The 16502-nt window shown below is 41.7% G+C and overlaps 2 protein-coding genes across 2 annotated transcripts; one reads left to right on the forward strand and one right to left on the reverse strand.

Moving 5' to 3' along the window:
- Nucleotides 1-3: 3 nt before the first annotated feature.
- On the forward strand, nt 4-7485 carry si:ch73-267c23.10 (serine incorporator 3). Its single transcript, XM_062454310.1, has 10 exons — nt 4-333; nt 1767-1928; nt 3490-3683; nt 4168-4247; nt 4504-4641; nt 4844-5013; nt 5216-5306; nt 5506-5707; nt 6493-6729; nt 6950-7485. The coding sequence occupies exons 1-10, from the start codon at nt 295-297 to the stop codon at nt 7086-7088; spliced, it is 1452 nt and encodes a 483-aa protein (XP_062310294.1). The 5' UTR covers nt 4-294; the 3' UTR covers nt 7089-7485.
- A 1542-nt stretch (nt 7486-9027) lies between these two features.
- tp53rk (TP53 regulating kinase) lies at nt 9028-10056 on the reverse strand. Its single transcript, XM_062454435.1, has 2 exons — nt 9792-10056; nt 9028-9624 (listed from the first exon to the last, which is right to left on the reverse strand). The coding sequence occupies exons 1-2, from the start codon at nt 10003-10005 to the stop codon at nt 9137-9139; spliced, it is 702 nt and encodes a 233-aa protein (XP_062310419.1). The 5' UTR covers nt 10006-10056; the 3' UTR covers nt 9028-9136.
- Nucleotides 10057-16502: the final 6446 nt, after the last annotated feature.

Below are 16502 nucleotides of genomic sequence, written 5' to 3' on the forward strand. Positions count from 1 at the left end.
AATTAATACAGTAGAGTAGACTACTGTAGATTGCTGTAGCGTCTACTGTCTCAAACAGAGGAAGAAGAACTGAAGTTACCGCACTGACAGTTTAAAAAATTAAGTGGCCGATAGCAAAGATTAACCACTTCTTGATAATGATAAAATGTAAGAATGTATTTGTTTGAAAATCGACGATAGGTTACAGTTGTGTTTGCGCTTGAAATCCAACCTGGAGGGGCAGGAAATTAGCGGGTTTCATTTCGAGAAAGAAAACGGATTTACATAGTGCTCAGGCACTGAAACAGGACGACCATGGGAGCTTTACTGGGGGCCTTTTCTTTTGCAAGCTGGGTAAGTTATATACCGACATCAGGCCATTTATTATCGGTCTTTCTGCTTCTTAAGCTTATTTTGAATTTAATTTGCGTGGTTGATGATGACTAGATTGATGTCACAGCGAGTACCCCAAGCAACAGGTCAGATATGGTAGGCTACACTAGTGTGAATTGTCAATCATCTACTTCCAGAGGAAATACAGCAGGAAACCTACATGTCGTAACGGTGAAGGCTATATTTGAGGTAGTTGAATAATAATTGAAGTTATTAATGTAGGCTACGGTGTCACGTAGACAGTGTTTGTAGGTACCTTTTTATAGAGAAAGATACGTTTTTATAACTAAAGCTATAGCCTTGTATGATTATTATAGGATAACGTGTTTATAACTGTCAGTGGATAGAGTGGAGACAAATAACTACACTAAATATGAAAGGGTTAATCAAAGCACACTAGTCATCTGCTCTACACGTGATGAACTGGATTAATTTTGCTTCCATGCCAAATACGAAAACAAAAGGCCATATTTAAGCCTGTTAATTCACAGCAATGAAGGCACATAATATTGCTGAATCTTGTTCTTGTAAAACAAAAATGCTGTAAGTAATTTATGCAATGAGAGCAACAAAAAGAGGACAAAGTGTAATCTGCCCTCTTGTTGCCAGTGGGTGCGCCCCACAGATAAGATAGTGGTATTTTGAGTATGCCCCAGTTGATAAAAGAATGTCAAACCCTGTAGTAAGAACATGCGACCACTACGGTCAAGTCCACTAACCCACAAAGCCTTCATGTATGGGGACGACAGAGATAGAGATACTCAGATGGAAACTACTAACTTTACTCAAATACCATTAAGGTATTACATTATATGGTTATCATACTCCGATTGAGATTTGTTTGCCTCCCAGACCAATCTATGATTGGATGGAGGTCAGAGGCTGGCACACTGGTTGCCTCCTTAATCATGCGTTAACTAGGATAGGTGTCTTGACACGTGCCCATGGCCTGGCCTACACTAAGCCGACCTTGCCTGTCTACATGGAGTATTAACGTTTACAATCTTCAAGCTCAGTCGAGTGCCTTAAAGGGACAATGCAAACGCAAGCTTGGAGTGTGTCAGAATAAATGTAACAGTATTGTTGTCTCATCAAACAAGTTAGATGACATCTGAGTCTAAATGGTTCTAGGAGACAGGGCTACACTGCTATAGAAAGAGAGGATAATTATAATGGATCTGATTAAATGTTTTTCTGTTTTCAGAGGAGCTGACTGACAGTTTGAGAATCGCATAACCTTTCATATTGTACACTTAAAAAAAAAGAAGAAGGAATTGTTACATAGTTTCCCGCTGGTGGCAATGTACAATGTCTATACACTTCAATTCACTGGACTTCTTTATAAGAGTGACTCACAACGTTGCTTGTTTTATTCTCTGCTCTCTTTTCCTTAGGTGCCATGTCTTTGTAGCAGTGCAACATGCCTGATGTGCAGATACTGTCCCAACAGCAAGAACTCCACAGTGACGCGAGTCATCTATGCCTTCATTCTGTTGCTAGGGACCATTATAGCCTGCATCATGCTGTCACCGGGGGTTGATCAACAGCTGAAAAGGGTATGGACCAATCAATGGCTTCCCTCTGTGTGACAGAAGTTTGTTCAAAAAGACGGACCACCTTTGAATGAGAGATGTGTGTACTGTGAGATTTGCTTTGGTAGCAAGATTGAGTGGTGGGACCAGTAGCGGAGATAGCGTGGGTGCATGGGTGCGGCCGCCCCAGGGCCCTTTGCCAGTCAGGGGGCCCCCAAATGCAACCGATCTTGCGTCACTTTAAGAGAAAGGGGCCCTCTCTAAGCGACACAATGCAGATAATTAGCTGAAAGAAAGTAACTGCTGCTACTGATCTCACGCTACCACATTTTGTGAATCCAGCTCTTCTTATTAAACGTAACAGTCACTTAACTCATGGTTACAATGGTAAACCAGCACAATAATAACAATTACCTGGCAACAAAACGCTACATTCTAAGTAGACACATTAAAAAACGAAATTCATGAAGTTTTTCTGCATTTGTATTTCGAACAAACGGCAAATGCATATGCAACCCTTCTGTCTGCTTCTTTCTGAAATAGCTTTTTAGTTTTTTACAAAAATTAGACAATATTTATCCAGGGAGTACATTTAGACAGTGGCAGCGCCATAGATATAGCACTTATAAGCGAATAGTAAAAATAATTGAAATATATCAATCGTGCGCATTAAAAAGAAAAGAACGAGATAGTAAGAGAAGTGTAGCATCGTGTGCTCCTCTCACATCGTACTTCTCATCATCTGATTGAGCGCACTTGGCCTGTTCAGCACCATCGCTGTCAATCAGTCTGCGTGTCCACGACAGCGGAACGGGAGGCGCGTCGGTGTCCAATTCATTTTCAACGAAACCGGGCGTTGACGCTCGCGTAGGGCATTGTGGGAGCGTCAACGCCCGGTTTCATTGAAAATTAATTGGAAGCCAACGCGCCTCCCGTTCCGCTGTAGTGGACACGCAGGGTCAGCTGTCGCTGTCTGTGGTGTTGAAACATTTTGACTTGACTGGCAAACTGTTTTCTTTGTTCGTCAATACTAACTTGTCAAAAAATGTTCTTTGTATTTTATTTGACATATAGGCTTACTTGACTCAACAAGTGACACATTATAACACATGCATTCATCAGATATTTGACAGTTTTTTTTACGGTTTTAATTTTAAAATGACTTCGTAGCAGAGGGCCCCGTGATGAAGCCCCTGGGTGCGTTATGTTAAGATATGTTTTTATCTGCAATTTTATGTACTAGTGCACAGTGCCAGTGATGAAGTCGGTGATTAAGATGTCAGTGAAACACACAAATACAGATTCCTATAGATAATGCATAGTGCTCGTGTTAAAATTGGTGGCACACACATACAGATTCCTGAAATCATAGGGCACAGTGCCCGCGATGATGGCGGTGACACACACACATTCCTGGAATTATAGGTATATAGTGAAGTACCCATGGTGCAGCTTGTGATGACAGTTCTTCTCAGTTTTAGTACCTATATTTCTCAGATCACAATTAAAATTCTCTGTCATCCCTGAAATACTTGTTCAACCTCTACATGTTGTTGTGTTTCCGTTGTTTCTCCTTGTGTGACAGATCCCAGGGTTCTGTGAAGATGGAGCTGGCTCTTCCATCCCGGGTGTCCATGCCAACGTGAACTGTGAGATCTTTGTTGGCTACAAGGCTGTCTACCGAGTGTGCTTTGGTATGAGCATGTGCTTCCTGGCATTTGCTTTGACCATGATCCACGTTAAGAACACCAAGGACCCCCGTGCTGCCATCCACAACGGGTAAATATGAATGTAAAAAAGATCCTCTGCGGATAAAGGCTGGTGGAAGGGAAGGTTCTATAAAGATTAAATACAATAGTCTTAAATTAAATTCAGTACCTGGAAGTTAACAGGAAAAGATGGACTATGGATGAAAAGGAACCATTTTGCAGAGATGAGATTCCGGCATAATTCAGGAAATTACAGATGTTAGAGAGGTGTGCTGGGTTGCAACTTGGATCACGACACATTCAGTTTTCTGAAAGGGCCTTAACCTATTTTCCAATGTCACATTATATACCTGGAAAAATATACCTTTGTAATATCTTTCATTTAATTCCCACTAATTTACTTACATACAAACAGCAAATCTGTATTACTTATTAATCTTTATTTGAATTTATCATTTACTGATTATAAAGATCCATAATCAGAACACATGAATGTTAAATGTTATGGTAAAAAGTACTTTGCCCACTGACAGAGAAATTCCTCCTTCTCTAAGGTTCTGGTTCTTCAAGATTGCTGCCATGGTGGCAGTGACCACTGGTGCCTTTTACATCCCAGAGGGGCCTTTCACCCGCAGTAAGAACTGTGTCTTCCTTTTTTCAAGCAGTAATGGTTTAGAATTTGACCAATCGCACTTGTGGTAATTGAGCATGCAGCTTCAATTATTTATAAGGTTATGTCTCACCATTTACAGAAATATTTGTCATTGTTGCCATATTATATGAAATCATATTTGAACTTATAACTATTTTTGTGCATTGTTTGCCTTGTGATGAAATGCATTGTTGACCTGAATGTTGAACCTGTGCTCTACTTGTGACTGTGGTTGCAGCATGGTTCGTGGTGGGAACATGCGGGGCTTTTTGTTTCATCCTGATCCAGTTGGTTCTTCTGGTAGACTTTGCCCATTCTTGGAATGAGTCCTGGGTGGACAAAATGGAGACAAGAAATGCCAAAGGCTGGTATGCAGGTAAGGAGAAATTATAAAATGTATTTAGAATTAGCTTACAATCTTTTTGTTGTCTTATCGTAATTATTTTACAATATCCCAATATTTATTGTTTAGTGTGCATTTTCTACTGTTTAGTCAGACAATTTACTGCTGGTTGAGATTGGCTCCACAGACATGTTTTGAAACCTAATCCAATCTGATTCTGTCTTGGATATTCTAGCCTTACTGACTGTGACAATCCTAAACTACATCCTGTCCTTCATCGCCATCATCCTCTTCTTCGTCTTCTACACCCAGCCAGAGGGATGTCTCATCAACAAGTTCTTCATCAGCTTCAACATGCTCCTCTGCATCGTGGCTTCTGTTGTGTCTGTCCTGCCCAAAGTACAGGTCAGGCACACTGAACCATTCAGCTACATTACCTTTCTACTTATCAATTTGTTGAAGTGATAAGTGAACCGATTTAAATCAATATACTTAAAATTATATGTACTGTACAATCCCAATGTTGATGGAATTTCATACACTTGAAAGCTGGAGGCCTTTAGTTATAGTACTGTTGCTGATAACTAAATGATAACTGTGTGTGTAGGAGTCCCAGCCAAAGTCTGGTTTACTTCAGTCATCCATCATGACCTTGTACACCATGTATCTGACCTGGTCTGCTATGACCAACGAGCCTGGTGAGAGATTTGTTTTAAATAAAAACACCCATTTTATTGAGATGAAGCCATCTCTAATAACCATACAACTTTTGAAACAGGGAACTTGTAGTAGTAACAAACTAAACGTATTATACTGAATATGTCCCCCCCCACACACACACCTATCCCTTTTATTTTCCCTTATGGATGATGGCCTCGTCCGAACCACCCCCCTCAGACCGGGCATGCAACCCCAGCCTGCTGAGCATCTTCCAGCAGATCGCCGTCCCAACGCTGGCCCCTCTGGAGATCGAGAACCAGACGGCAGTGGTGATCATCGGCATGGAGGTGCCCACTCCGTCCTCGCCCTACCTGCAGTGGTGGGATGCCCAGAGCATCGTGGGCCTGGCCATCTTCATCCTCTGTATCCTCTACTCAAGGTATTATAGCATGGGAGTGACATAAGAAATGGAGGGATGGTTTGAACAAATGCACAAGCTCCTGCTTATGTGTGAGAAATGTAACCGCTAGCATGCAGAGGCTGTGTATTGAGGTTGATGCAAATTATGTTGCTTAAAAGGCCGCGTGTGATGCTATTTTGAGAATATTAGTAAATGGACTGTATTGGTTGCTGCTTACCATATGTGCATACAGCACGCCCGACTTAGAAAACTAACTTCAACCATAACTACCATAACCGGGAGTACAACGGCACTTAGGAATGATTGGCTGGACCTGATGTTAGTTTCCCCCAGGATCACAATGACTCTTATTGAGAGACTTGTTGCTCTTGTTGGTTTGTTGTAACTGTCTTACAATTATTGTATTCGCTGTGAAATATATTATTGTTGCTTACTTTTTCCACAGGTACACTCTTGCACTTTTGAGGTTCTTGCTGTTTAATTGTAACTTGTCTATAACTACATGCTCTTATTGTTCTTCCCTCTGGGACTTATTTGGTTTCAAAATGTATGCTTCATGTTTGGCTACCCGCAATGTTTGGGGCTATCTCGTTGTTATGATCAGTGACCTATGCACTTTTGTAAAACTCTCTCTTGGAAGTCGCTTTGGATAAAAGCGTCTGCTAAATGCATAAATGTAAATGTAAACTAACCCTAACTAAAGTATAACTATAAAGCAGTACAACTGTCAGATCAGATAAAAACACTATTGCCTGGGGTTTTTACAAGCACTTCTGTAAGGTCCTTTTTCTCCTCCTGGGCAGTATCCGCTCCTCCAACACCAGCCAGGTGAATAAGCTGACCATGGCCTCTAAAGATGCCATCATCCTGGCCGAGAGCAATGCCGGCACTCCGGACGAGTCAGAGGGTGGGGTGGTCAGTGGGCCCAGGCGTGTGGAGGACAACGAGAGAGACGTGGTCCAGTACAGCTACTCTTTCTTCCACTTCATGCTCTTTCTGGCCTCCCTCTACATCATGATGACTCTTACCAACTGGTACAGGTCAGTAGACGCCTCCAACTGCAACAAACATTGCTCATAATATGAGATTACATATGAGAGTAGAACAATTCTTTTTACGGAAATGCTTTCCTCAGTTCATGTCAAGAAATTGTAGACAGCACTGCTAAAAGTATAATAAGCTACTCTACTCTATTACATGGGGAAGTCTGTACGTCACTATACACAGGGAGGATTACAAATTGTTGATTGTTTTTATTAGCCCTGACGCAGACTACAACGCCATGACCAGCAAATGGCCAGCCGTGTGGGTGAAGATCACCTCCAGCTGGGTGTGTTTGTCCCTCTATGTGTGGACCCTGGTCGTCCCCATGATTCTCACAAATCGGGATTTCAGTTGAACACGCTCCAGCTTCGCTCTTCCTTTTTTCTCCCTTTTCAGGCAAACTTTTGTAATGTATTATGTGATTTCTGTCAAAACATACAGTACACTACACCATATAATCTATAAATATGTTTTCAATTAAGTTAGCCTTCACTTTTAGGAGGGTTAATTCCATTAGACTGATGCACACTTAGATTTGGACAACACCACTAAATCATTTGTTCTGTGTATTAAAAGTGCCATAAAGCCTGAACTTGATACCAAATGTTTGTTAGATGCATTATGGGAAATGTAGACCCAACAAGGAGAGATTGATTTGAATTGCCATACATAGGGGGACCAATTACAGTGGATTGGATGCTATGCTAAATAGCACTTAACCAACTTGCATGTCACAATCACTGCTTGATATGTGGTGTTGTATTGGACCATGTAGTTTACACTGTGCAGGCCTGAAAGTGTTCATTTAATAGCGTTTGTTTTCTGGAAATAGCACTTATTTAAGTTTTTTTTGTATTACGCTTACTTAATTGTTGCTATTAGCTTTGTAATTGAGTGATTTTTCTTTGGATTGTGGTTATGACCATAGTGTGCTGCTAAGCCTACATTGCCTTACATATATTTATGAATCTTTGAACAAAGCTATATATGGGTTAGGGTTACAGCAATTAGAGTTTTCAAAAGTTTTTGAATGGATATACACTTAACTTAAAATGTGTGTGCTTCTGCAAAACATTTGTGTACTCTTGTCCTAAATGTTATTTAATGTTTATGAGTGGATCGGAAGACTAATGTCCTGCTTACTGAAGGAACAGAATCATATTTTACTTTCTTATAATACAACTGCGGGCTATGACTTTCTAAAATTGCTAAACCGATTAACAGTCGTCAAGTCAAAAACATTTTGTTAGCTTGACACTTAAATGCACAATAAAATAAATAATAAAATATTACTTGATATTAGCACTTTGAAGTATTATAAAATGTCTTAATTGTCAAATTTATGATAAAACAGGTATGTTGTAGGACATAATTTAAGCATGACAATATATGACATGGCTTACAGTTTACATTTTTTTTTTTTTTTATCAATTTGAGACCAAAACAACCTATTAAGCCATTAAATACTGTAATTGTGATGTGATGTGGGTGTCAACAGTGCTTCAATCCATTGAACTGTTCAGGATGTGTGAAGAAATAAAGAACAAGTTTTGCAACAGTTCAATGCCATCTAAATTATGATTCCACAATCTAGCTGTGATAGTGTCTGGCCTATAGCAAAGCTATAAAGGTCTATCTCCAAGGAACTCAAGCATAAAAATGTCAAAAAAGGTGTACACAATAAGAAAAAAGGATGTTCCTACACCACATGCTGTATTAATACTCAAATTTGAATCGATTCCGTTGTAGATCTTGAGTTTTTTATTACGGTATTGTTTTTACATGTAGCAGTTGGAATCTACTGGAAGAAATTTAATAGAAAGCACCCTGTAGGCTATGATGAGAGCATGCAAGCAATAAAAACATGACCTTCCCATCACCCATGCGTGATCTGCCCTGTTGCACCTATTGCCCGAGAGCCATGTAAAGAGTGCTCAGCTGTGCCCATAAAGCCTAGATTTCACCAACCACAATAAACTAACCTTGATAAAGGCTTTGCTACAAATTATAAACATACATAACTAATGTATCATACACAAAAACTAAATACACTTTGTAAATGTCAAATAAAACTAATGGTTTGAGATCATTCGACAGTTTTCACACACAAAGTTCACTTTTTAGTGGCATAAGTGGATTATATCACCGTAAAATCATTGGAACTTAATTGTGTAAATTTGTCAATGAATAAATTAAATCAACAAGCTGAATGAAATAATCAGCACTATTTTTCTTACCATGTTATGTCATTAGGTTACCCATTTGGAAACACACAGCTAAATCTGATTCTGATCAACAGAACCAAATAATTTATTACAAAAAGGTATTTGCAGACAGCAGTGGTTACTTTTCAACCACATCTTACTCTGTCAAGCGAGTGTTTTTTAATCAATTTAGTTAATTTCAACCAACCATTGACCTCTTCCTTCCTCTCAACCTAACTTCGTCAAGCTTTTTAATGACTGCTAAGGATTTCTTGGATGAGGCTGCATAGCTCTTCAGCAGCTTCTCAAACATGGCTTCTGTGTTGGGGTGGGTGCTCAGAAAGGCTTTCTCCAGCACATACATGTCTACTCCTTTATCCTCAGGTAAGGCAGAGATGTAGCTCAATCCAAAGTCGATAAGAACCAGATCAATTTCCCCACTCTCTGCACTGGACTTCAGTAGCATATTGGATGTAGTAAGATCTCCGTGGACTACGTCCTCGTCATGCATCCTTGCCAGGATCTGACCCATCTTCTGGGCAAGTTGGCCCAGATGTGCTTCCCGGTTTTCCCGGGCAAGGTGGATGGCAGCAATGTGGTCTCCGACGGTGATGGAGCCCACTATGTCCTCAAGGAAGATGCAGTGGGAGGCATAGTCCACGAAGTAAACCACTGGTGCCAATATGCCTGAAGTGAGACAAAATCGGCTGGTTTAACTAGTATTTGAGCGCACGCCTAACACATTTTAAGGCTAATTCACTTCTGGTATGAAAAGAAAATATTAGTTTCTGGCAAAGTCAATGTCAGAGCATAAAGTATTGCTTCATTACAAGGACATTTTGTCAGCTACATACCTGCTTTTCTGCAACGGAGTATTGAGCGTACCTCTTGAACAGTTCTGCGGTGTGTGAGCTTTTCGTCTAAAATAGGATGCCTGTACAATTTCGGGAACCTTTCTTTCACAATAGTCGGTTTGCCCAAAAACGTTCTCCGGTATATACGAGCTTCGGCTCCTTGCTTCACCAATTCTCCTTTCTGAGGCAATTCCATGCTCATTTGAAGTGCCATGCTTCTGTTTTTAATTTTTTCTACTTTCTGGGATTCTTGTTCTTTCCCTTTATAATGGCAGATATTGAGGTGCATTACCGCCACCTACTGTTCGGGAGTGTGCGCCTGGAAACCTATGTTCAGCATCAAACCCCCAAAATCTAAACAATAAATACATAACTAGAGAAGGTACCATTTCTGGGGAAATTGTAGGGTGTGCTTGCTTGCGGTTGCAGATGGGTCCGTCCCCTTAAGCTTTTCCCTTCTAGTGATATTTTCAAGCATTTAGCCTACTCATATTGCATAATTCATTAAGAACCCCCTTTGAAACAAGCTTTTAGGTGCGTTCGACATGGGCTGCGGCTGCATGAAACGACCGGCGAGAGTAGCCGCTTGCAGTCGGGGAGGAGTTGAAAACGACTCTGTGAAGTCGGACATTCCAGCTTCTAGTGGTTTGCTGCGTTGACGTCAGTCATGGCCGATCAAGCGCTGTTTGCTTACTTCACTTTATTTATAATTGGCTATATGCCACATACTTCCGCTCCACGGTCTCAGCCACCAGGTTCACTTCCGGTCTCTGTCAACGCAACAACAATGGCTGCATTTTTTTACCCGCTCACTCCTGGATCTCCCAACAATGTCACTGACAGATGTGAGCAGAATTATCCAGGCTAATTCAGCCACAGCCACCGCAAGAAAGGACAAAGGATTTAAACTCTACGTTTCGAATTATGTCCATAATTATGAAGGTAATGTTAAAATTAAGTGTTTTATGTTAGCCTAGTGTACACGCTAGCGAGTAGCTAACGACGTTAACGTTCACATCATCATGGACATCTGTTGCACTAATCATCCTTATTACTGTTGTATTTTGTCCAGTGTCTTATTGGTATAATGTATTTAACCCTAATTCAATGTTAATCACAGTTTCAAACCAGGGTCTGACAGGGCTAACAATTAGGTGTCAGTGCTACCGATCAATGAGGAAAAGTCAACCTCCTCACAGTCTGAGTGTAAGGGAAAGTCATCACACAGGTTCAGTTCAGGTTCCTGAGGAAGTTACTCAAGTATTGTATTTAAGTAGTATTGACGTGTTCGTACTTACTAGGTGGTGGGTCGAAGCCTCGTATCTGTTCAACTTTGCAATTAAATTTGGGAGTGACCTGGATTTCTAAAGTTGGGATGATTATTGTATTTCTAACTATAAGCCAGTTGTTGCCACCAAGTTTTTGCCCATTTTGTCAAAACCATAGTGTCAAAGTTGGTTAAACTCGCAGGCAAACTGTTTTTACAGGGGCAGTGAACCAGCTCAAGGACCACCTCTGGAGCTGGTGGAAGTGACATCCACTGTCATAATTATTGTCTTAATTCATCTGTCAAACAATGTCCTTATTTCTTTGTGATTTCTAATAAATTCACATACCTTCTTACAATGTTGCTTTTCGATTGATATTGTAGGCAACTGTGTTTGCCTACGAGTTTAACAAACTTTTACACTATCCATGTCATCCCCAAATTAAATTGCAAAGTTGAACAGATACGAGGCTTCGGCCCACCACCTATACTACTCCCTGATAACCACCAGCTGCCACGGGAAACTAGATTGCGTTCAGAGTTCTGTACCCTGTCTTACTTACCTTTCTCTTATCTTGAATGAGTAAAGTGAGGGTAATCTTGAAATATGGACAGTGTTAGGATATGACCCATTACAGGCTAAATTGACTTATGCTTAACATCTCACTTCTCATCTCAACATAAGTTCTGTTCTTAAACTTTAAAGTTCTCAAACTGTTTTAAAGATTGTATACATGGTGCAGTCAGTAATGCTAGATGATGTGTAAGGCTGAGTACTCTCAACAAAGACACACATAAGCATGTATATGTTTGTTGATAGTCAGATTTATCCAAGATGTTTTTTTTAAACAGTTTATGGTATTTATAGAACCAGGGGTTTGAGAATTATAGGGGTCTGTCAGCTGAATGCTCCACTTTATTTGCTTACACATCTCTTTATGCTCACTGCACCTATAATGCTGTAATGTGTTGCAAATGCAGTATTATTTTTTGTCTTAACACATGTGTATTGTAACAGATTGTGCTGAGGGATTCACGCCCTGTAGAGCTCCACAGCTGCCAGTGTTCTTGTGTGGCCGGTACTGTCCTATGCAACCATGTAGCAGCTGTCCTATATCAGACTGCTCAGTACTCGCAGCAAAAGCTCACCTCTGTCCCACCAGTGCACAGCTGCACAGAGACAGAACAGAGGTGGCACAAGCCAAGAAGCACGGTAACTTGTTAAACTTCACAATACAGTTTTATTTGTGTGCTGGTGTGTATACTTTGTTTACCTAATAATAAAAAAAAATATATATATATATTTTCTCTGCAGGGTATTAAACCAGGTCCGGTCAACGACATGGTGATCCTGTCAGCCCGACCAAGGGAAAGAAGACTGATGGAAGGCATAAGGTTTGTATTGTTACTTACTGTATCAAACTTGAATCACAATATCTCTTTGGTTTTATAAGAATTTAAATAATAATAACAATAATAACTCACCTTTGTGTTGTTTTGCCCTTTTTTCACAGGAGTAACCTGTATAGAGGAGTAACATCACCTCTGCCTGAACCCTCTTGTTTGAATGTTGGCGTTATATACCAGGACCTCCCTGCTTATCTGGCGCCCATGATCACAACTATGGCCATCTCCCATGACGTGCCACTGGTCGACTGTTAAGGCCTGTTCAAGAGGGCAGCGTACTGTCTTATCAAATGCCAACCAAGGCAGTGCCCAGAACCTGCCCACACTCAGATGCCCCATCTCCCCCACAGCTGCCACTCTGTGATTACAGGCTTGGGCCCTCTACCTGTTCTTTCATATGCACACTACAACAACACCATCACATGGCATCCCTTGAAACATCTATGGAGACAGCCCACAAAATTGAAGAAGCTACGAAAGAACAGAGTTCATGTGCAGAGTGGCACCAGCTTAGGCGGTCCCGCATCACTTCAACCAAGTTCCGTGAGGTCTGCCACACCAGGGCACATAGCTCTGCTGAAAATCTGGCCAGGAGATTACTTAGACCTACCCAGCAGACATGAGGAGGGGATTGGACCGCGAACCCACAGCCATTGAGGAATACTGTAGGGTAAGAGAAGTCAACCATTACCCATGTGGGTTCCTTATCCACCCTGATGCCCCATGGATGGGTGCATCCCCTGATGGGATTGTCTTCGATCCGAATGGAGAACCTGTGTTTGGACTTGTTGAGGTAAAATGCCCGAATGTAGCTAGCTATGTGGACTGCCCATATATTATGAGCAGCGGGGGAAAACACAAACTCAGGAAAACACATCCTTACTTTTGGCAAGTCCAGGGCCAAATGTTAATTTCTGGATGTCATTGGTGTGACTGTTGTGTACACACAAGAGGACATGTTTATACAAAGGATTACCCGTGATAATGAAACAACAAACATCATTAAGGAGAAGGTTGACTTTCTTTTTTAATGTCTTTCTCAGTATTTATTTGTCTGATTAGTTTTGAAATGTGTATGTATGTATGCATGCATGTATGCATGAAATTAAATTAACTCCTTGGTACATATCAGCACACTATACAAAGATATTTACAATAAAAGCCAATATAAGCACTTACTTAGCCCATGCTTTTACAAGAGGCCCGTTCTCAATTTGTGAGGAGACAGGCCACAGTGTAAATTTGATTAATGCTTCCAAAAAGCCGGAGGGGGATTACTGAGTCAAAGAATTTGTGCTCCTTTACCCACCGAATTAAACGCTCAACATGGACCCTGAGACGTGCAATGGCCTGGGTCTCCCTAACATCACAAGCTGACATCTGAGACCTGCCGGACAGGAATGCTGGCCTGTAAACTTTGCACGGTGCAATGTCATCAATGAGAAAACCTCTGTCTACCATGGCGGCCATCCCAGGTTTCAGGAGTTTAAGCACACCACATTCACGTGTGATCTGCTTGTCGCTGATTGACCCGGCGTACAGTCCAGATATGAATGTTATTTCCCCATGTGGGGCAATCCCTATGAGTCCTTTTAGAGTGCAGTGGGACTTGTAACTGGAAAATACCTCACTCTGGAGGAGCGGGGATGATGGGCACTGACACCTCAACTCTGTGCAGTCAAGGATGACAGTAGTGTCAGGGTAGTCCTTGAAATCTGCTGGCAAATATTCCTGGATCTGCTCCTGGGGTATCCAAATCCTCACTGAGCCAAGCACTGCATATAAGAAGTTGCTCCATGATGTGATAATCCGACTGACTGTGGACTGATGGACTCCGTACCGGTCAGCAAGATCCCGCTGCTTGGAGCCAAGGGCCAGGTAATTGAGAAATAGGAACAGCTCATCGATGGGCTGAAGGGAGTGGATGGCAGCATTTGCCTCAGTGAGTGTGCCTCTCTGAGCTTGCCTTACACTCGTCATTGATGGCAGAGAAGGTTCGATCAAGGCCCAGAAACGCATGAGCAGGTCATGTGATGCAAACCTAGGGAAACAGAATAGAGATGTGTGCATCTCAGCTTGTAGATATTCCCATTTTAAAGTTATACACCTTTATTAAGTTGTAAACAAATGTGATGCATTCCCAACTATCTTTTGTCATGAAATTCACTAACATTGCAGGTACCGGTAGACATTATCCTGATATTAACCACAGAAGAATTCACCTGGCATGACGTTTTAAAAATAAAACAAGCGTGTTGGCATGTCGACTGTCTCCATGTGACGTCGATTCAACCTGTAGCGAGCTACTTCTAAGCTAACAAGCACAACAATAGTAGCTCTCTACATGAGAAGCTACAGGTTGAATCGACATCAAATGGAGACTTAGCTTGCTACATTTACTGGTAGCTTAGTTCACTACATCTTCCAAGTAGCTTACCCAACACTGTTAATTTTAGGCTACACGTAGCCACGTACCCAATACACTGTCCTCTACAATCTAGGGAACATTAGAGACATTTCCTTGGCACTGAGCTACTAGTAATAGGCCTGAGTTAATTGGCTGAAGTTGCCTTACCTGGTGAAGAAACGGATGTCTTTGTCCGAGGAAGCAAAACGGTGGATGCCGAACCTCTGCGTCAACGTAAGGCTCTCGACCTGCTGTCTCAGCTGGCGGGTTTCCTCTTGAAGAGCTGCATTTTCCTCAAGCACCAGGTCCACAAATGCGGGATCAGGACCCACGGCGTAGTCATGGTCATCTTGGCCTGATGCGTCTGCGCTTTCTGGAAGGCTCTCCTTGGGTGGCGGTCTCGGTCTTCTCTCCCAGACCCCGGTCTTGGAAGGGGAAGGGAGAAGTTGTTCCACTCAAATAATGCTGGAACAGCTCCCTTTTTAAGTAATCGCCGCCCGTTCTCGGATGTAGGCTCTCGTATGTCCTCTTTAAAATGCCGACTACACACCCTGGCGTGAGGTGTAATAACGAAGTGATCCCTGCGGATGGCGACTACCCATTTACGTCTGAGCTCCTCATCCACAGGAAAGGTAAAAAAACTAAGCACACCGTTGTACTTACTTGAGTTCTGGCATAAAGGCACACAACAGTGTTCAGCAGTTGTACCAGATGTTCGCTGATATTTGAACTTTTTCGTCGATTCTCTTCTCTTGACTAGCTTTGGACAATCAATATGGACGATGGACGCCATTGCAGCGGAAGTAAACGTGGTGGCTGAGATTTTAAGCGGGAAGTACGTCAGCTCACCGTGGCATAACGGCAATTAAACTTAGTCTTTCCGTTAGTGAAGATGCGGACTAAAACCCTTTCTTCAACACATTTTTAATTCAATTAAACAGTTTGGTCTGGATTTGAGCGTTGGCGAAACTGAGGTGTCAGAATAATTACAAAACACGCGTCAAAGTTGTCGTGTGTGAGTCTGGCCAATCATGAAATAGCTGTGTCGTCATTAGAACCCCTGCAGTTGCTCTTGAGAAAATGCGCTCGGCTACACAGCCGGCAGTTCTCGAATCGATCTCACGGTACTTTGATGGCTACGTCACAGTGACCTAGCCTCGGCGCCGTCTCAAGTCGGACAAAAAGTCTAACCAGAATTCACTGTTTCAAGTCAGCCGCCTGCAGCCGGCTGCATCGCTGCATGAAGTCAGTCCATGTCGGCGAACAGTGTAATTGTTCGCCGTGATAATTAAATGTTAGTGTGATAATAAATGTCCATTTCAATTCATACAAACTGTCATGATGCATTATTTGAATGCAGGAATTTTTCTTTTGAAATAGTATCTGCTGGTTTACATGCATACATGAGAATATGATAAATGTTTGCAGTGGACGTATTCAGGCCAGGGAATTGGCTATAAAATCTTGAGCCAACCAATTTTACTGAACGAGATTCAAAGAACCGAGTCAGTAAAATGATCCGAACTCCCCATCACTACTGTGCACTAGTATAGCCAATTTTACTTAGATAGAACCAAACCCACTAGGGCTAGGCACTGATCCTAGTGGTCGGGAGCTCTTCCATTGTGAA

Source organism: Osmerus eperlanus, chromosome 1 (genome assembly GCF_963692335.1).
Source record: "Osmerus eperlanus chromosome 1, fOsmEpe2.1, whole genome shotgun sequence".
NCBI lineage: Eukaryota > Metazoa > Chordata > Actinopteri > Osmeriformes > Osmeridae > Osmerus > Osmerus eperlanus.